Source organism: Puntigrus tetrazona, chromosome 24 (assembly GCF_018831695.1).
Source record: "Puntigrus tetrazona isolate hp1 chromosome 24, ASM1883169v1, whole genome shotgun sequence".
Taxonomy (NCBI): Eukaryota; Metazoa; Chordata; class Actinopteri; order Cypriniformes; family Cyprinidae; genus Puntigrus; species Puntigrus tetrazona.
In genome coordinates, this window is record NC_056722.1 from 16790982 (window position 1) to 16813918 (window position 22937).

The 22937-nt window shown below is 34.9% G+C and overlaps 1 protein-coding gene across 4 annotated transcripts in view; it reads left to right on the plus strand.

Moving 5' to 3' along the window:
• Positions 1-562: 562 nt before the first annotated feature.
• Positions 563-22937, plus strand: part of tpk1 (thiamin pyrophosphokinase 1) — a 52297-nt gene continuing 29922 nt past the window's right edge. For 2 of the 4 annotated variants that reach the window (XM_043226416.1, XM_043226419.1), the window contains exons 1-4: positions 563-673; positions 4229-4299; positions 8109-8183; positions 16377-16446. In XM_043226416.1, coding sequence (XP_043082351.1) covers positions 4260-4299; positions 8109-8183; positions 16377-16446 — 185 coding nt within the window. In that variant the 5' untranslated portion in view covers positions 563-673; positions 4229-4259. Of the gene's footprint in view, positions 674-3920; positions 4062-4228; positions 4300-8108; positions 8184-16376; positions 16447-22937 lie in introns of those variants that run through there. The other 2 variants (XM_043226418.1, XM_043226417.1) reach the window with 2 other exon arrangements.

Here is a 22937-nt window from a genome sequence, read left to right on the forward strand (position 1 = left end):
AAAAAAATGGGAAAAGAAAAAACACATTCAATTAGTTTATATATTATTAATATATTATATTATATTACTATTAATATAATACATTTTAATATAATTAATCATATGCTGGTATCCTTCATTTTTTATTACTTTATTTAGTTTATTTAGGTACTCATTGTATATCTAATTCCTTATTTACTCATATACAGAAACATTTATAACTTATTAATATATATAGATAGATAGATAGATAGATAGATAGATAGATAGATAGATAGATAGATAGATAGATAGATAGATAGATTATTAAAAATATAAAAAAGAAGCTGATATAAGTTGCAAAAACAGATCGATAGATATACAATGTATAAATAAATAGAATGTAAATAAATAATTTTTATTTTAGTATCCATTTATTTTCCATTATTAATTGGTTTATATGTATTTATATAACTCCTTGTTTATTTATTTACAGATAAATATATCTATTATTACACACTGTTGCTGTGTCTCTGAATGCCGTACGTGTTGGTTTTCGACCTGAAGGGAATCAGTGCAGGTGTAGAGCGCGCCTCTAGATGTCGCTGTGACAAACATCTCTCGGTGTTCTGGAGCTCAGACGCTTGTCTTCTGCGCTCGTTGACTGTACACAAATGTTGGACCGGACGCATGCCGCTGGATGTCCATTCACAGAGTGAGTACGCTGGAAACATCGGCTGTGCACGCGTTAACTTAGCGAGCTGACTACCTAGACGGCGTTTTGGGTGTCGTATCTGCATTCTGCGCCCAAAACGTTTTTCAACACGAACTCTAACGTTACCTTTATTGTACGCTGCCTTCAAATGCTGCCTAGATAGTCGCTATCTATGTTTTGTGACACAGCCAAACGTCCAAGTAAGCTGTCGGGAGTAGATTCGCCCTGAGGCAGATGTGTTTTAGCTTAACGTAACTTTTATGAACGAGCTATTTGTCAGCGTTCATCTGTGCAGCCTTCGCGACTGAACGGCATCTGTAGAGGTTTATTCGGAAATACTCGAGCGTGAAATTCGGCCTGCAAACGTTCACGAAGCTGCTAAACATTTGAGCGAAATCGTGGCTGAAAGCTGTAGATAATGATGTTTGCCTTTCATTAAAAAAACATTCCGTCTCTGAAGAAGCACTCTCTGTGTGATTTACTTGTGCACATAATGAGTGAGTTATTAAAGTTTGTAAACTGTAATTTGGGCGCTCAACCTGAGAATGAACTCTGGTTCTTCTTTAAAGTACAACGAGAGCTGATGTCAAGCAGAGAATTTCCTCAGACTAAATCAGAGAGCCTTGAAATTTCAGTCAATAGAACTAATTACAAAAACACCCAGAGGGAACGAACTACAAAACAAGGGCCAAATTAATTAAAGACACAATGAAGGAAAGAAAGAGCTTGCTTTAGCCATTGACAAGGCTGTTTTTTTTTAAAACCGTAGCGCCGGTCTCGCAGGCCTTTTAAAGTCTAAAACTCACTTCTTCAATCCCATTCATTTACTGAGTTGTGAAGAAAGTAACTGGGAGGCGTTTTCTTTGAGAAGCACCAATCAGTTGGGCTTAATGCGTCTACAACTTAGTGATGGCAATTGCAGTGACTGCATGTATTTCATGCATAACATTTTTGCACTTAATTCTCGAAAGCTGCGATATGTGCATTACGCGTTGTGCACATGTATTCGTTTGTTACATATGTGTGTACATATGAGGTTTTTTTACCTTTTGCTAAATTTTGCAAACATTTAGCCTCTCTAAATGTTTCTGAATGCTGTACTGACTAGTTTGTGGCGTGTAAAATAAGCATGCGCACATTTATAAGATTTAAAATTGTGCAAACGTACACATTACAGCACTGCCCGTGTGTACAGTTAATACAGTTGAGAAAATAGAAGCATTCATACGCTTAAACACGTTTTTTTATTTCTTTTCATCAAAGTGCTCCGTGATCTGCATCACCCTTTTCAATACCATGGGAATTTTAACGCGAAGAAAGCTTTAAAAAACCTTATTCTTCCCAGAAAACTTAAATGACTTCAGAGGGTTTGGAATTAAATGCACACATTTCTAGCATAGTTATGGGGCTTTTGCAGCTTTTTGATGCTGATAAGCTCCAGCCTCTATTCAATTGCACTGTAGTTGCTTGGAAAAAACACCAGATTGATTCAAACTCTCTAGTTTTCCACTGAAGAAATAAAGTCATATAGGTTAGAAATAATAAGGCTGCACTGACCCTTTAAAGGAAATTTTGTTAAAAGTATGTAATGAATTAGTTTTTTGGATCACATCTCTGTAGTGAATGGGTGCCGTCAGAATGAGAGTTCAATCAACTGCTAAAAACATCACAACAAGCAACAAATAATCAGCACGACTCCTGTCCATCAAATATATATTAATTAATAGAAAAAGCGATATAGTGCTAAATTACAACAAATCTGTTTCTGAGCAAGAAACACCTTTTTTTTTTTTTATCTTTAGTGGATCAGGCTAAACGCATTTTTCCTTCTTGCCCACCTGCTTGAGTTTGCGAATTTCTGGTGCAGTTTGTTTTTGACAGCACTCTACTTTCATCAATAGTGTTGTGGGTGTCAGGTTGGATTAGACCCTTTTAGTTGCTATGTTGATCCGTTTTGGCAGAGTGTTAGGGATACACCTCTCTACCTGCATTGATCTGTTGCTCTCAGCTGGATTGATCCAAGTAATGACATTTTCCACTGTCTGTTGAGTAAATAATTATATATTTATCTTGCATATAATGCTCAAAGTGGTGTCCTCTCAGCCGTTGCTGTCGTAAACAGCCAGGATAAGATACCTGTTCCAGAACAAAATCAACAATCAATGAAATTCTTTTTCGGGGATTGAAGCTTGAAGCTTTTTGGTTTATGGTTTAAATGGCATTTTTGTTCAAACTTTTAGCTGTTCTCTTGCAGATAAAAGAAGTGCACTACAAAATAAGAAAGAATTGAATGTAATGTCACTGCAGTTTTTTTATAGTGTACATTTTTTATTACATTTTAAAATTAGTTAAATGTGCTTCTTTGAATGGATTAAGTTGGACTTACATTTACATGTGATTTCATAATTTCTGCTGAGTCCTGACAAATTAAATAAATGTGACTAAAATCTACTTTAATGTTATTTCTATTGAATCTCGTATATGATATATTTAAATATATTTCTGATTCCACATTTGTAATAATGAAGTTGTAATTTAGTACACATGCGAAAATCAAACGACACATGAATCACAAACATTGCTTCTTTAAAACATGGCACAAGATTATTAAACATTATGCAAAGTACTTTAAAGTAAAACTTTTGTTTCAACATTATTACAAAGTGCACTTTTTAAAATATACATAAGTATTAAAAACCTAAGTGTTTTTAAAAGCGTACTGTTTTTAAGTGCACTCAACTGGTCTTTTATAGCATTACTGTTATATTGTCTTTGTGTTTGTGTTCATTTTTCTGTGTTCACATTTCAACATCTATTATATTATCTAGTACACAAAAAATGTAGTTCATTCAGAAATTGCTAGTTAAATTTAGAAAGAAATTACTGAATTAAATTTTGAAGTAGAAAAACTAAAGCAATATTTCAGTCGAAAACTTTACTTACTGCGTATATTATTATTATCGCTGAATCATTTGCTCAAGAGATTCGTTCAAAAGCACTGAATCGTTTAATGACGAAGCACCGCTACTGTAAATAAAGACGTCAAGCCTGTTTTGACCTTTTTTCCAATGACTAAGCAAAAATACAAAAGTAACTGCTAGTGTTGTGTCGATAATGTTGTAACTTTTTTAATTTGACTGTTGTGCATGGCACATCGCACTCGCAAACGTGTGCTGTTCACTATTCTTTCTGTTAATGTGGGAGTATGGAGACCTTAGTAAACTAGTTAACTATTACAGGGGCAGAGCATAGATAAGTCATTTAAGAGTTAGTGTTCACGGGACAAAGAGTTCACGTAGATAAAGTGGTGAGTGCTCTGGTCTTCTTAATAGCGGAGTGTTTCTTCAGTTTCTACGAATTTTGTCATGCATTTTAAACACTTGAAAAGGTTTGTGAGTGTTTTAGGTTTCGGTACAACTCTTCATCTGTCATAACAGAAAGCCGTTGTCTTGATTAGAACATCTAATTTGTCAGATATTCCTCTACAGAAACAAAGCCCTTTTTTTTTTGCTGCCTTTTAATGTTGTGTATGTTTTTCTTTATTTTCCTCTACAGTTGATGAATCCAGCTTATTATAAACACGACCATGGATGAATTCGCTCCATTAGATTGCCTTTTGCCTTCAGGTATTTATTCATTTTAAACTCATTTAAAAGCCTGAGCGCATTTATTCTCGCCCATGCATGCATTTACACTTTGTCCTGAAGAACATAAACATAGTTAATAAATGTATCGCAGTTCAACGCAGTCATTAAATCGGCCGCTTTGCATGTTCGCAGTTATTATAAGGTGCTATATGTCTTACACATTCCAACCGCATATGAATGAATATGTTATTTTCATTGTTTTTTAATTCGCTACAGCTAAGAATAAGATTTAAAATGGTTTCCTATGTCCATCATTTCCATATTTCATATGCACCTCCACAGTGTTTAATCAGGTGTAATTATTTTTTTTAATCATTTACTCACAGTTTGCACAGATGAGACTCCACCAACACAGGAATATTGTTGATGGCCGTTTTGCATATTTAAGCACAATGTGGTTTTCTGGATGCATTTTTATTAGATACCTGTATATAGTTTCGGTTCTATTAATTTATTACATTAAAACATTGCTGTTTGCTTAAGCAAAAAAAAACAGGAACCATTAAAACCAGTCGGATTAACACGCTACTTTATTTCAAAGGTCATGCAATGCTGGCTCTGGATGGTAGAATAATTTGATAATCAGCTAATGCGTCCAGTCAAGTTTACTTTCCACAGAAATGGATAACAGCCCTCATATAATAACCGGACAAAAAACTATTTTTGCAAGAATCGGAGAGCAGTGTGCAGCGAAATAATAGATGTGTTCTGGAGAATTTTTAATTTTTTACTCAAAATTATATCCCTGTCTGGGTAGGTGCCCCATAAATACAAGACCTGAAAGTAAGTAATCAGGCTCTAATGATTGGCCAAGAATTGCAGCCATGCTTTCAATGTGTCTGAGATTGCCTGTGGTCATTACAGTAATGAATGCATTCTCAACGACTAACATATCAACTTTTGTCCTGCTGTTAGCTTCCCTGCAAATTTTCACCAGTTAGGTGGTAAAGAAGGTTCACAAGCTAACCGCTAAATGGCTGTATACCACTTTTGCTATCAATTTTCCCGCAAAACCCGTGTCTTATTCACAAACTGCAAATCATGCTGTTTCACCAGACACAAAAAGCCTTGCAATAATGCTGATCTTTAAGAAATCTTAAAACAGATTTAAAAAAAAAAAAAAAAAAAAAAAGCCATCATCACTGTACTTTGGAAAGTATTTATATAGCATTATTTGTAGTATTTGTGTATATTGTGTATATACTGTATATAAAATGATGTAAAGCTCGCTTCTCATCGCAAAGATGAATTATTTGTTCGTGTAAACATGCTTGGCATATTTATATTTCACGTTTTATTTTTATTAATATTATGCTTTAGTATTACGTGATTGTCATTTGTTTTTAATTAATAATAATTAATTAAAATAACTAATTCATTTAAATAAAAATGTTCAACAGTTTTATTTATTTAGAATTAATGCATTAAATTTTCTGTTATTTTAGTACTTCAAATCCAACTTATTTTGTTTCAGTTTAGCCAAACAATCATTAATATATTTTATAACTATTAAATGAAGCAACACCACTCCAGTAGTGGAGAGGAGAAGCTCTAAGAGGCCATGTGTAGTGTAATATAATGTAATAAATAACAAATATTTTATTTTTTATCAAGATCTCAACTTAAAATTTGTTTTTCTTGTACATGTTCACTGTAGAGTTAATGTTAGTGCACTTGCTGTGCTTACTTTTTAGTTTTCCCATAAGGTCCACATACTCGAGAGATTTGACGACAAAAGACTCATGAGAACAAAAATACCTTGGAAAAAAGAGGGGGGCTCATGTGACCTTACGCTTCTCTGAAACGTTCTATATAGCCCTTCAGTAAAATAAAGACTGAAGACATGGCCCAGATTTTTGACCTAGTCCAAAAATATGCCATTCTCAATTCTCATGTCTCAGCATGTGCTTCCAATCCTTTAATTCATACATATTCAATAAATGTATATTTAATAGAAGGCTGTTTAGAATAAGAAATTGCGTTTCATGTCCTATTCATTCCAATTTGTGAACTAATCAAAGCCAGCTTGTTTATGCGTTGAATTGCAAATTTGTTGTATCCTAATGAACAGCAAGCTCTCAGCTAATTTGGTGTATGATAATTTCTGTGTATTTCAATTGATAGCTCCCAAAGAAAACATTCAAATGTGGAAAATGTCCTTGGTGCTGCACTAAAAGTGTGTGCTGTCAAAAATGCTATTTACCAAAAGAGCAGATCTGAAATGTCGAAAATACAGACGTTGTTTCTTTTTGGAGTCGTCTAACTTTCCCGCCGCAAGTGGTGTTGCAATAGCTCTCATTCGTTTATACACTGTCTTCGCGCTTCAGGACCTTGATATTTTCTCAGTCTGTTCTTCAAGATGTGTTCTGTTCACAGCTGCGTCAGGATACCTGTGATTTATTCGGAGAGAGTTGCAAGTGAACTTACTCCAACTGTTGCATTTCCTCAACACGTGATGTTGGTTATTTTAATACAGTGTCCACAAAAAAATGAGTGCATTGATGCTGTTGTAATGCTGCCGTATAGAGATTTTGGGATGTTATTCACTTGTAGCATTGTGCCGAACAGAGAAGCATCTGATTAGATTGACGTTGAAATAACTATAATTAAAAATGTGTGAGCAGCCTGGCTCTGAAACGTATCGCAATTAAATGTGTGAACCTATGCATTTGGGACTGTTTGGAGCTATGAGATGCCCTGCAGAACGTTATTTTGAAATATTAAAAACACTCAATTATGGAGTATATGAGTGTTTCAGACCGTATAGTTGGAACAGTATGTGGTGCTCAAGTGGGAGATGCCAACTTTTTTCCTTTTTTCTTTTATTGTACTGCCTCAAGATTCTTTTGTTTATATAACAATATAATAATATTGGGGTTCATCAGATATAAAAATCTTTTGCTCAAAAAAATATTTTTGAAGGTTTTTTTTCATTACATTTGAGCACTTCATTTCTCATTACTGTCTTTTATTAGTTTATTTGATTGATTCATTCATTGATGATTCATTTATTCATTCAAATGAGAAAAAGTTTAGAAAGATTTTAAAATAATAATAAATTGTAAGATTTCCAAAGAATTTTTATAACATTTTGTCATTACTTTCATTCATTTGTTTGTTTGTCCAAATAAGAAATATCTTTGAAAGAAAAAAATATATATATATATATATATATATATATATATATATATATATATATATATATATATATATATATATATATAATTTAAAGCACCTAATTTTAAATTTTTAATTGTTTATTTGATGGATGGATTGATTAATTGATTGATTTATTCAAGAAGGAAAGGAAGAAAGAATTAATTTTTTTAGAATTTTAAAATAACAATTTTATAACAGTTAAGCACCATGTTTCTCATTACTGTAATTTCTTTATGTATTAATCAATTTATACATTTGTATTAAATTTTTTCAAGATTAAAAGTGATCTTCTACATTTAATATGTTTATATTGGCAAAGCTGAAAATGCGTTGTTAACATTATGCCATTTGCTTTACCTTTCAAGTACATCTAGATGTTTTGGAAAAACAAAAATTTGTGGTTAGGCAATTACCAAAGGCATTAGGCTGGATTATCACAGTTATTACTCTTGCTGTTTTCATTAGCTGGTTTCTATTTAAAGCTGTATCTCACTAGATGAAACCAAATATTGCAATGTGTTTTTCTCAGTTTCACACTGTAAATGGAAGGACTGAGACTACGTCATAACCACAAGATGCTATTGAAATATAGCTGCCCATTAATATGCACTTTCTGTTTTTTTCACCAGGTGAACAGAGGATTTGCTTGGTTATCCTAAACCAGCCAATAGACGAGCCGTACTTCCATGTGCTGTGGAGTAAAGGTATTGATTTTGTGCTTATGATTTGATGCTTGTCTGTACTCGTCTGGCTTGCTTGTGCAGTAGAGAATGGTGACATACCTGGCACAGAACTCTCCGGAAAAGGTCAGACAGGCCTAATTGGTGATATATAGGGCCACTGTACAATAAAAAAAACATTCAATTATTATTTATTGATGTATTTTTTAGCAATTATCAATTTCTGATTTCAAAGTGTTATCGGAATTGTTATTTTTTAATTGGATCTTTAGTGAACTAGTTTTGTTTATTTGTAATAAAATGTTTTAATTAGTCAAACACTTAGAAGACTACAGCAAGTTACGTCAATTAAAATATAACCGTTTACTTTTTATGAGTTCTGTATGTTACCTCAACCAGGATCTCTTATTTGGGCATCATAAGAAATCGCTGGGGAACTATATAAACACATTTTTGTGTGAACTTGACAAGATAGCAGCATTGTTTCTCCGACAAAGTCACAGCGAAGGCTGGATTAGTTTTGTGGATGTGAAAATACCCATTCATTTAATGTTTTTAAAATAGATTTGTGTGGACTTAATATAATGTGTCTTCTCAAGCCCAAGCAATAAAATTAGTTCAACTTAAATATTTTTGCCCTTCCAACATTTTGTTAATTGGATTTTTTACAGTGTATGCTACAAAGCCCTATAACCCATAATGCATTATTCATCCAGTCGAATTCCCTCTGGATGAGCTATGTTTACATAACTCTTCTGTTTTAGTGTTGTGTGCTTCCGGGTACACTTTGTTTATCCTCTGCAGTTTTCAATTGCAGCCTGAATAACAGCACTTGTAGAACTGTAGATCATGATTAGTGCAATGATGCAACGTACTACACTCCACGCAGTCAGGATCATGAAATCAAACTAAAATAAAATAAAATGCAACTATTCAATTTTAAAGTAACTTAAAAAGGAGAGAGAAATGTTGACAGCTAACTAAAATAAAGTCTATAAATACCACAACTAAATCTGAAATGAATAAAAATACTAAAATAACAATGCATAAGCAGGTAAATCCTATTCATTTTTTTTTTCTTTTCTGCTGTAAAACAAATCAAGAAAATTCATTACATCACACATTACCTTAGTGAGGCAGACGAGTAAATAATTTAAAAACATTAATCTTTTTCTTCTACCAAAGGTTTGGGGGCATGATTAATTACATTCATTTTCCTATTGCATTCTGTTTTCATAATTAATTGGACTAAAATAGCGCATTAATTTGATTGCCCTAGTTTCTTTCTTTACAGGATTTTTAGGGCATTGCAATGCAATGCGAGTCAAGTAAATGCCTTTTTGTTCATTTTATGCTTTTTTTCCGGTTTAATGTAGACTCTTCCCCTTCGGTTGCCGTTTTGTTTTTATTCAGGCGAGAGTTTGTAAACTATATTGCCCAAGCTTTTGTTGCTTTCAGAATTTGATCTCATTTAAAGACTCTCGATCATGTAATTCCTCTGCCCTTGCATCAGAGATACTGTGCATTTTTCATGCGGCTTTGCTCTGGAGGCAAAGCAGGTGGGCAACGAGTGCGTTGCTGGGAGCAGGGTGAACATATCCAGATGGTTTTCCTTGAGGGACCGGGGCAGGGCGCTCCACCCCTCCTCCAGTGAGCCTCAGAAGTGCGGCCCTATGGGCCCGTGGCACCACCAGTGCTCTATAGGACTGGATGATCAAAGACGGCTCTTTGCAGATACCAACACATTTTTGGATGCTTCTCAAAAGCCCCGCCAAAAGTTCACTTCTTTCTTATTCCAGTTGCGCGAGTAGTACGGAATTTAAAACCAATCACTTTGAGCGTTTGGGTTAGAAAATGCATGCTTTAGGCTTTAAACAATAGCTACCACAACGAAAATGCAAGTTGTGGTTTGGTACCTGTGTCCATAATTTTTTATACTTCTGCGTTAAATTAAATATGGCAGCTACTCTTATTGGGTCCATTTCTGTTTTGTACACTGTTGTTCAAAAGGTTGGGGTTGACAAGCTTAAAAAAACAGTAAAAAGAGTATAAAAGTATAACGTATTTGTTATGTATGTACTTTTTAAAAATGTATTCCTGTGAATTTATTGCATAATATTATATTATCCGTTTAATGCATCCTTCCTGAATAAAAGTATTAATTTTCTTAAAAAAAAGACATCTTAGAGGCCAAACTAACCACAGATTTTCCCCTTTATGAAATGTTTTTGTTTGCGTGTCCAGCTCCAATTAATTTTTTAAAGGCCCTGTTCACCCAAAAAGTTTATTTTGCCATTAATTACTCCACTCTGTGTCATTCCAAAAAAAAGAACTGTGATTTATGTACACAGATACGTTGTTTATATTCAGATCAAAGTGTAAACGGATCAAAGTGAATAATTTTTGATTAAACAATTTCTTTAAGTGTGAACAGTGTTGCAAAATTTACAAACAGTCAAAAACCACATAAATCTTATTTAAATCAAATTTTTGTGCTCACCAAGTGAGCTGTCTTCTATAGACACTGATGCACTCATTTTCAGTCATTTTTCATCGTAGCAAGCCATGTGGTTTGCAGTGCATATGGATGAGCGTACAAGTCAGCGCTTTTGGATAAGACTTAGTATGTAAAATGTCAGCTACACTGTCTTGTGCACCTTACTAGTTCAGCACTGTTGAAAAAAAGATGGCATGAGCTGAGGCAAAAAACGTCCACACTTGCACTCACTTGGCATTCTGCCGATATCATCAGTGATATTCATCACATCTGACAACGACTGCGCTGTCAAAAACTGATGTCTTGACTTGCAAAATGACGGAGTGAACAGTCAGTCTTAAAGATTGCATTTGAAAAAGAAAATACATCTGCGGAAGCCATAATCACCTCCTATAATCTATTCCTCTCCAACTTTTGTCTAACATCGGTTTTTATTGAAGGAAACGCTTCAAACGTCTTTCTTTGATAAAAACTTACTGAAGTGTACTGAAGGATCGACATTGCCAGAAAAATCGAATGCGTTAAGAGTATACCAGTATTTTCTTCTGTCCAGAAACCTTTCTTCCAAATATTGTGGTGCGTGAAGTAATTATGCCTCCCTCTGTATTGAAAAGTTTGAGAGGGCCATTTTTGTTTGACAGTTTGTTTTACAATACAGCAATAGCGGTGTTTGTGGCAGGGCTTTTTTACCTTTAGGAGCATTTCACATTTCTTGAAGTTTTGGGCAATGCGTGGCTTGTGGGTTTGGGTCGCATGATGGGCTTGTGATTTAAAAGTAAGTTTTGTGGCTTTTAAGTTTTTTTTTTTTTTTTTTATAATTGAGAGCGTCCGTCTGCTATTTATAAACATTTGCATTTAGCAGAAAATGGACAGAAACGTGAAAGAGAAGAATTAGAGTGTTTTGTTATCAATGTTTCCACGAACATATTAAGCAGCACAACATTAATAATAATTAGAAATGTTCTTAAGTAGCAAATCAGGATATTAGAATGTTTAGTGAAAAATAGTCTTTTCCCGTTGATTCTGAATGAAAATGCTAATTCTTTCTTAGCCACTAGGTGCTGCTTTTGGGGAATTAAAAGCCCCCCCAAACACTGCTTTAAATGAAATTGACTGATCACTGGAGGAGTTTAGAAAAACTTTGGAAACTTCCAAAACTAAAATATGAACCTTTTATAACCCATTAAAAAAAACATAAAAATGAAGCATGAAACTTTACTAGTCTTGTACTCCACATTTTTGCACAAATGAATGAAAAGTAGACGCAGCGCTCTCACAAGAATCATGGCGTCCGAGTGGGAGAGTCAAGAAAATTTTTTAAAAAACCAGTATGGGAGTTTTTTTACTTCAGAGAAAACAGCTCCTTAGACGAGCAGTTCTCAATTCCAGTCCTCGCATTCACCCACTCTGCATATTTTGCATGTGTCTCTTAGTTATCACAACTGATTCCAATAATCCACAGAAATTATTTCCATGCATTAGCTGTGTTCTGATTTACATGGTTACTTTCTGAGCAGGGTTAATTCGTTAAAGTTTACTTAGTTTAGGAACATTCATTCACGGATATGTGCAACTTCACATACGAGTGTGATGTCATACACCTCTGTAAATAAATACAATTTAAATTCACGTCTTGCACAGTTTAATTCCCCATAGAATGGAACATATACGTTCCCTTTAAACTGGAAGATCCTAATGTCCACTTCACAGGGCACTTACGTTTGAATAGAACAAACGAGAAGAGAAACATACAAAATGTGCAGGACGGGGGTATGCGAGGACTGCCTTAGGACAACCCAGAATCTGTGGAGCTACGGTCAGTGTGAAGGGGGGCAGCACCGCTGACCTTTTAGCCACCTCTATTTAATCAACCAACAGATTAGGCTCTTTTTAAGTTGCAGTTACTTTACTGATCATGGAATGGGAAATGTTACTTTAACCTGTTTAACAGTGGTTTTCTGTTTTTATATTTAAATAAACTGTGATTCTATTAAGTTTATTGCAGTGCTTAAAAAACTTAAAATAGGGGTACGTAAGTTGACAGGTTAAAGTATTTTGATGTTAATATTTATTCATTATACTTTTGATCTTGACCGTATTTTCTTTTTCATATTTTTTACTGTAATTTCATAGGGATCTTCAAAGAAGACAGAGAAACCCAGAGCATGTTTATCTGTCTCCTTTATGTTCATTGCATGGGTAAAAACTAAATAAACTAATAAAATAATTTGATAGCTAAAGTTTTTTCCTCAAAGATTTCTATAGATATCAATGAAAGTATCAATCTATATCAATGAGAAATTTAATATCGTGACAGTCCTATATATATATATATCCTACCCAGACATCCTCCTGTAGATCTAAATTAAAAGTTTTGCACTCACTCTCAACTCTTGAGGATAAAGAAACTATCTTTAAAGGCAAACTAACCTTCTATTTTGCTCGCTGACCACTCGTCCCTCTTTGATTTACAGAGGCCACAGGCTTCACTTCACTTCCGCTGCCAAAAGACATTAAATCAGCGACAGCAAAGTCTGCCTCATCAATATTTGTCCCCCATAAAACACCGGCCGAGTAGCAAAAGTTCATGACAGGAAGAGGAAGCACCGCTGGTGGATTATGAAGTGTTTATTTACAAGGTTATCTGTCCTGCACCAGGGCTTCGGTGAAAGAAAATTCACGAATGATTTACCCCCTCCAGCATCTCCGGCCATCATAACACTGCTTGTCCACAAGTGAGAATGTTTGCTTGTTTTATATTGGAGCACCCACCACAAACCGTTTCGTAAAGCTTTTTTTAGTAGTTAATACTTTCATAGCATGTCATAGAATCACTTTATTTTGTTTGTGAGTTGTTTTTGTAACAGTATAAACAGAAGGCAAAGGTGATGCTCTGCGATTTCGAAGTCTTGAAAAGCTGATCACATGATCTTGCAGCTGTAATTGAACCCACAGTTTAGATATTCATCGCACATTTAGAACTGAAAGCCGTTTAAGTGCTGTCGATTCTCAAGATTCATGGCTATGGATGTTATACTATTGCCTATTTCGCACTGCGTGTGGTTAAGTCTTCATTTTATTGAAGTCTTCATATAAATATATTTGCCTGATGTCGAAATAATGAGTCGTTTGGATTCAGCCCGGTGCTTTTAAGTCTTGCTCCTAGCTGGAGTTCTCGGCTGCACTGAATTACGCCTTGTTTTCCGGTTAGAGACGTAGCACGCTGTTTACTTTGATGGGATCTTTACAGAAAAGCTGCTTTGATTCACCTCTCGAGACTGCATTGAAAACGCCAGTGTAATCACCCTATGAACAAATGATGATGCCTTTGCCAGACCAATTGAGCTGTCTGGGAACTAATGAATGACTGGCCTGGATGCATCATCATGAGACATTATTATAGAACCGAAGAGCAAATGATTGTACGGTTTACTTGTGTCTTTGTAAGAATATCCTATCTGGGTCATTACGGACAGACTTCAACCGCACCATTGTAAAGAACCGTATAAAATGTGTTTTATTGGTTTTTGAATACATATTTTAAAAAGTGACAATTATACAACAAACCATTCTTAAATAATCTTAAAACGCTAAGCTTGTGACTCAAAGCACTGATTTAAGCGCAGGAATTTGGAATGATTCTCTTAATAAATGAACCATAACAGTGTCTTAAAGGCATAGCAGTAAGAAAAACTGTAAGACCTTTGGTGCAAAAGGAAACAAAAACAATAAATTTATTCAATAGTTTCTATTCTGTGTCAGTCTTTACCATGTTAGAATATGGGCATGCAGAACATGTACTGATAAGTAACTATAGTTATTATTTATAAGTGGTCCCTAAAGTAGCATTACCATAAATTCAAGGGTTCACAGCTGTCGGTTTGAAGCATTAATTTGTTTTTTTAAATGTGTTTGATTGATCTTTAATTGACGTCAGTCCTTAACCAAAGAATAGCTTTTAGACCGCAGATAAATAAAACCATATAGGTCGACTTTAGAAGTCTAGGCAAGTGTGAGAACGGACAGCTAAATTGCAACAAAAGGGTCTTTTTTTTTTCTATGTCATCCAGAGCAAGATGACCCTTGCAAGCATTCACAAAGTGTATTACCACAAGAGTGCAGTATCTTATTCAGTCATCCAATGCGCCATGTAAATTGTTCTTGTGTTATTCACAAGTGCTTCCACCCCCTCCTGTGTAAGCAAGCAGAGAAAAAGTAGTGACAATTAATCTGTACGACTGTTTAACTGTTTAAAATGTTTCCTTTGATTCTCCTCATATTTTAACCTGAAAAAAAAAAGTTATTTTTAACAGTAAGCCTGAAGCCATCGTGTCCATTAGAACGGCAGCAAACACATTCTATTATTCATGAGGCGTATGATGCAATTCTCTTCCCTTGATGCTTTGGCCATAAAGCAGCTGTGCTGACAAGATTACGTTTGTCTTGACATGATCTTTGTGATGATTCCTCAATCATTTAACACGCATTCACCTTTGTTTCATGCGGCCGAGAAAATATGCCCTACCTTTTTCACAAAATGTAATGGAAAAAAACATAAAAGTCACCTCTGTTTGTTTATGAATGTGGTACCGTTGGGTTTTGTGGGTTTAAATAATAGGATTGCAGGCTTATAACCAAGCTACTTGATAAATGGAGAAAGGAAAGTCTTCAAAGGGAAAAAAAAAGCTGTCAGTCTCACAGCACCTGGTTTAAAATAACTAATTTATTCAGTGAAAATATTCTGTTTTAAATTCCTGTTTGTTACTTTTTGCTATTGTCAAGAGAGTGAATCCCACATCTGTGTGCTTTAGTTCATCAGCTACGAAAAGTCAAGAGCACTTTCTCTGAACTTCTGCTCATGTCAGACTTCAAAGTTGGTGGGATTATCATGTTAATGTCACTTTTATATGTTATTTTTTTGTACATTTCTAACTGAGCATATGCCGCTACATCTTTCCCAAATTTGTCATCCTGCACTGAATTAAAGCATTAATAAATAAATACACACACACACACACACACACACACACACACACACATATATATATATATATATATATATATATATATATATATATATATATATATATATATATATATATATATATATATATAATAAACAATAATACAACAACAATATATGTGCTTATATAAATACATATACATATACTCAGCATTAAAATTTGTTAATAATTGTATTTCACCTGTCATTTTCTGTGTGTGTGTTTGTATAATAAATAAATATATATATATATATATATATATATTTGTGTGTGTAGTATCACACAGTGCCGATCAAGATTCATTATGTAGATTTGACTGTCATATCTCTCATCAAAACCAGTGGCCTGTTTAACTGGATTTAGCTTCCCATTGGCCTTACCTTGAAAATGACAAGACTCACCATGCTTATCAGAATCGATGATGATCCTGACAGGACGGACTGACCTTCATCCAGAAATGATTAGTGTTTTCACGAAAGGCACAAGGGAGCCATTACTGTCAGCCAGGCCATGATCTAGAATAATCTATTTGTTTTCATTTCAGCATGTCAGCAGTTACCGAGATGGGCTCTGAAATGGTTTCAAACGTATAGCCGTATAATGTGATTTCAATGATATTTATCTCTTCACTCATCTTTACGTCGAGAACTGAGTTGTAATGAAACCCATCAAGGATTCATCTAAGCACCTCCTGTTTTTTTTTTTTCCCCATTTCAGCCAAGATCCGTGCATGTGCAGACGGAGGTGCCAATCATCTGTACCGGCTGACGGAGGGACGTCGCGAGAGGTGAGAACCCTATTTTGGCTCCCATCACGATTGGCTCGGAGGGCAGAGATGGATCTGGAGATGTCAAGGTTCTGGTGTCATTGCACATGTTCATTCTCAGAACGGCTGGACTTGCAGGAGGCCTCAGGAGTATCCCGCTTGCCAGAGTGCTTTCAGAGGACTTAACTCCTAATCCATCACCTTTTGTCAGTGCCTGACAGGCCAGATTCATCTCCAGGCCTCTAAATTGGGTAGTTCTCTCCACTCCGGAGCGGTTTACAATTGTTTTCTTTTGTTTGGGTGCCTTTTTGTTCTACAACCTAAAAATAACGCTGACTCTCAGACTCTCCATGGACCAAATCACAACTGAGCGATAGGACTTAACACATACTTGTGTATTTGTTTATTTTAAAATGAAAATGCTACCATTATTTGCACAGCCTTGTGGTATTCTGAATTCCTATGTTGTTATTTGGGTTCCTAAACATAGTTTTTAAGGTCCACAAAAGAATGAAAAAAGGTATATAGCATATTAGTTGTATAGACTGATGTACCAATATAGATATAGCTCTTGAATTTTGAGACAATGTTTGTCTTTTGTTAAAGGAATATTCCAGGTTTAATACAGCTTAAGATCAACTGACAGCATGTGGTATAATGTATGAGCAATAATAATAATAATTATGATGATGATGATTTTCACTCATCCCTTGTTTAATTAGCAAAAGCAAAAATAGAGATTACAATGTGCATTAACTGTAGCGAATGGGACCAGTTTGGGGGATTTGAGAACACTTATATGAGACTTATAATTGTTGTTTTTAAAGTTTTGGCATTATGTTTTCCTGGCAACAAAGGAGCACAAAAATTGATTGTACTGAGAAGAAGCCTAGTGTTTGTTTGTTTGTTTTTTACAATAAAATCATGTTGATATGCATATTGTTTATTTATACTTTTGAAACATTAATCATTTTATTGTTAACAGATTGGCCCCATTCACTTGTATTATAAATTCACAAATCATTTACTTACGCTCAAGTTGCCCTTAACCTGTAAGAGTTTCTTTCATTATAAAAACAAATATTTTGAGGAATGTTGGTAACCAAACGGTCGCTGGTACCCATTGACTTCCATAGTTTTGTTACCAGCATTCAATAAAATGTCTTCTTTTTGGGTGAACTGTGCCTTTAATTAATTAACATTAGGAACTTTAAAACAAATGACAAATGGCATAATAAAGATTATTATCTTCATTATTGCATTGATTCAGATTAACACAATAAAAAAAATTAGGCTTTTACGGTAACAAAATGATGGTTAATAAAAGTTGAAAACTGTTTATATCTGAAACGAATAAGCATCGTATTGTTGTTAGGAAGCTTGAGCCAGTAAAAACACATTTTATGGATTTAAATAGGATTGAAAACACAGTAAACTAGAAAATTATATATATATATATATATATATATATATATATACACACATATTAAGCCACGTACAATAGACTGAGCTGCTGCTTCAAAACAGCTGGTTTATTGTGACGGCAGGCATATTTAAGAGAGTGAGAATGTCTTCGTAGGGAGCTAATGATCCATTCAACGCTCTGCCGGTAAAGTATGTTTCGACTGCGATCGTCAGAAGCTTGTTGTTTTGAGCTTATCAGCTTGCAGCAGCACTGCCAAAGACACCTCAAAGGACGTTCCAAAAAATAAACAATATCTTTTGAATGCACACATACAGCAGGCCCTGTTCCATGTCACATCCATCAATTCTCTTGTACCTGTCATTGCTTTACTCCGTATGCTTTTGTTGTCATCTGTAGATTTTATTCAGAGCTGCCAGAAGAGTATGGAAGCCTTCTCCAGACAGTTAGCCATATGCGGTGTCATTAGGGAATATCTACTCGCTGGAAATTAATTGGGTCTGAGCAACAAGCAAAATATTCCATATTTGGAAATGAATATCATCAACAGATGCAGTGGGGGGTTTTTTTGGTTCTTCTTAGATGAAATGGAGGGGAATTTATATTTTGATGGAATTAAAGGGGATTGTTTAGGCCAAAATAACATTTCTGTCATCTACTTGTAAATAATTCATATCTGTTTAATGATTCGATTGATCAAATGCTGATCTGAATCTTTTGAATGAATCAGTTGCTTCAGCTCAAGAAAGTGGCCTTAAAAATTTGTCAAATGATTTGGTCAGTCTCTGAATGTTTTGTATCTTATTAATGAATTGCTTTATTCAGTCTTCAAACTAATATTTCATTACTTTCGAACTATTCGATTCAGATCCGTTTTTGCAGGATTCAGATGTTTGTAATGAATCGGTTGATCTCTCAAAGCAAATCTGAACAATTGGAATATTTTTAGCTGATTTTTTTGATTCAGTTCAAAGGAATTCTCAGAGTCATTTAAATCTATTAATTACTTGATTTAGTTCGCAACACTGAATAATTCTCAAGCATCTTAAGTCCATAAAAATGGTTTTTAATGAATCTGTTGATTTGGTTCATAAAACACGCTCAGTGATTCATTAATACGCATTTGAAACACTAATTAGGTACTTTTATGATTTTTCTTTGTCTTTTTAAAGCTTGATCATTTCAGTCATCATTTGATTTCATCATCTTGACATGAGCGTGCATAAATGATGACAGAATTTTAGTTTTTGTGCGAACCATCCCTTTAATTGAAAATTGTTGAATTGACAAAAACCTACAATGTGTATCTAATGATACTTGCAAATCAGGCTGCACATTGTGGCATCTGGATGTTGTTTTAGACTCATTTGTGAACAAAAGCTGATTGGTTTAGACCAGCGACTGCACATTCCCAGAAGTCTTTTTGATGCAAGACCGGAACACATTTCATATGTCTGGCAGACCTCTGGCCTTGCCTAATTACATGCATCCACAGTGATTATTCATTTTTAATCTTCCTGTGCAAACAGGAGCTGACAGGGAGAGAAATCTTCAGAGGAGCTGGTGCCCAGATCAAGACATATCCTGTTATTATCTCACAGTGCTTTAAATGTAATTACTGCATTGACCTTTCCCAGCACTTTGATTAGTTTAGAAAGCTCAGCTTTATTTGAACTGAAGCAGTGAACACGCTATTGCTTGGAGCTCATGAAACATACTATGCTTTATTCTGCCATTTGCAGATGGTATCGACCGTTATTATAGAACAGGTTTAGTCTCAGACCGCCTAGATTTATCAACACTGATTGCTCTCTGGGTAATCTTCCAATGTTCAGATTCGGCATTCGTAATTATATTATATTACTGTTCAAAAGTCAGTAAGACTTTTTTTATTCGAAAGAATTCATTAAATCGATCATCTACATGGTTCTAAATATTCTTTTTGTACTTTCTATTCATCAAAGAATCATGCATGTGTGTGCAGTTATATGAGCATAATAAATAAACACAATACACACGTTATATAAGCAAAAACGTATATTTTGGATACACTTAGTCACTGTTAATTGTTTGACAGCACTAATATATAAATTTGTAGATAGAAAGATATAGATTATGTGACACTGGAGTTATGCCTGTTGAAATACAATTTAGATTTAGATATATTTGTCAAATAGAACATGGCCATTTTAAATTATTAAAGTGATTTAAAACAAATAAATGCAACCTGGGTGAGCATAAGAGACTTCTATATTAATTAGACACTTAAACATTATTATATTCAAAGTGAATCTTAATAAAAAATAAGAATTAGAATGATGCAATTTCATCATAACATGTCTATTTATACAAAAAATGTTAAAGGTGTGAAGTCTTTTCAGACAGTAATTTATTATTTCACACCATATCTAAAAGCAGCCATACTGTGCACTTTTATAGCATTTGATTATCCTCTCATAGTTCACTTTCAATGTTTGCAATTTAGGCTTTTTGCAGCTGTAATTTACTACTACAGAACTACTACAGTTAAATCGTTTTTCAAATGACTTCTGTTATGATTGGCTAGTCTATCCACGTTTAAAGTAATAAAGCTTTTTAAAAAAAAATGATATGTGCATTTGTTAACATTATATAATCAGGGACTCGTGTCATCATTACCGCAACTATGCGTATGTAGCAGGAAAGTAAAGTATGGGTATTCGGAAGCAGTAATGTACAGTACTCCAGCTCGGTACGCGTTGTGCGGGTGTAGTGATTCTGAAGTACTTGTGTGACCTTTGCTGATTATGAAGGAGTCAAAAATGAACTCTGAGGCATAATCAAAAGCTGATCGTCTGTTCAGATGATCCACTCAGGAGGGGCGGCTTTATGATTTCACCAGACTGTCTGTAATGAAGCAACAGCTGAAGAGGTCTCTTGATATTCTGAGGGGTGTGTGAAACTGCCAGGCATAAAGCAGGCGATCTGTTATTTAAGTCCTGAGTGGGCTTATTGACGTAAAAAAAAATAGAGCGAAATTTGTGCTGAGCGAAATGAAGCCAATATGAAGCTCCCCTGTCGATGAACAGTCACATCGTTTATTAGCAAAGACAGGCTGCAAAATACAAAGCGTTTAAAGATTAGCATGTAGTTTTGTTCTTGAATGTCACTTGGGAGCCCAATTTTCACCTCCCCACATTCTCATTGATGTTATTTTAGAGTGTGTAACACGGGGAAAAAAAACAAGAAAGCCGGAGCGATAACTGTGATCTCGTCTGTCTGTCTTGCCTCTTTGGGCTGTGACAAAATGAATGAAGCATCCGATGCGACAGGGTGTCTGGTCTCAGGTTCTCCCATTGGCTTTCGCCTTGACCTTCTGGAATTACTTCAATTCTTAATTCTAATTTTCACAGTGCCTGTCCAAATCGAGTTCTTTTCCAACGACGTATAGTCCCTGCATTACGATTAACTTTAAGTGACACTTTAATTTGAATGTAAAAGAGGTGTATTTTGCCTCCAATTTGAGCTCTGCGGTGGAAAGGAGCTGTTTTGCTGATAAAATGTCAAAAGGAAAGGTTTCATTTAGCTTCACCTTAATGTGGCCACAGAACTGTCACTGCCGAGGGTTATTTATGCTTTGCTGTTTAACTGGGAGTTTGTTGGAGAGGACACAACGGGAACTTTAAAACCGTTTGTTGCTTTGAATTGCTTTTTCTCACACATTGATCCCTGGATCAAAGTCAGAAGCGTTCTAGATGATCCATAGGGCACAAATTATATAACCATATGCTTAATCAATTGTGGATTTACTTTACACATTTATATTTATGTTTTTCCCATGTTCGTTTTTACACTGTTACAGACAAAATATAGTACTAAAATAGTTTAACAGAATTCAGTGATCTTATTATTTAGTGACGGCACAACAGTGCATTCTTTTAAATAGATTTAAAAAATGTGTTCAATTTGTTGTAATTTGTTCAATGTACATGACTAGTGTACTCTGGTTTCCGAACAAGTGACTCTTGTGAGTCAAACAGACACTGTCAGTGCAACCAGTGTATTCAAATTTCCGACTGAATGACTCCACAAAGCGACTCTTCTTTTCAGTGAATCAGATGCACAGAGCATGACCAATATCTAGTTTCTGTCTCTTTTCCACCTATTTGATGTATATACAGTGTGAGCAGTGTACTCTGATTCCCAAACGAATGACTCTTAAGAGTCAGTGCTTTTAAGTGCATCAAACAGAAACATTACAACCAGTGTAGTTCAATTCCTAAACAAATGACTCTTGCGAGTCAGATTTTTTTAAGTGAATCAAAAAAGGAACATTCCTGAACAAGTTACTCTTGTGTGTGTTCTTTTTGGTGAACTGAACGAATAGTGCACAAGCAGTGTAGTTCAATTCCCAGATGAACTGTACTTGTGAGTCAGACCAACGTACTATAATTCCCGAATGAATGAGTCTACAAATCTGTTCTCAGTAGTGAATCAACACACACATGGCAAGATCAGTGTAATCTGATTCCCAAAAGAATGATTCGTGATTGTTCATAAGAGTCTATTATTATAGATGCTGCGCAACCAGTGTAGTCCGATTCCCGCATGTGAGTCAATCATTTTTAGTGAATCAAAAACATAACAGTATGACCATTGTAGTCTGATTCCTGAACTATAATGACTCTTGCAAGTCGGTTCTTTTAAGATGAATCAAACAGAGTTCAAAAAGTGCAAAAATGTTTACTTAGTATTATTCTTTGAAGAACTGCATTCCACTTACGTTGAATTGTTTCGAAGTTTGTTTGATTTCGTCATTTGGAGAATCAGCAGAATTCTATTTCCATTTTCATGAATGAAAAAAAGAACAATGAATATTAAAATGGAAAATCTGCTAAAATGTGTTAATTGTCTTAGCAAACTTAGTAAGTTTAGTGCCGTTGAATTGGCTTTATTCCCCGTTTGTTACACAGCTGTATTTGCACGCCCCGCGTTCTCCTCTTCATCGGGCCTCGGATTCAGCCGTGAGATGAAGATAGTGCTCCTGTAATCCGCCGCAGTGTTACTCTTAAACCAGCTCGGCGGCACATCTCAGCTCATTCAGCGGCTA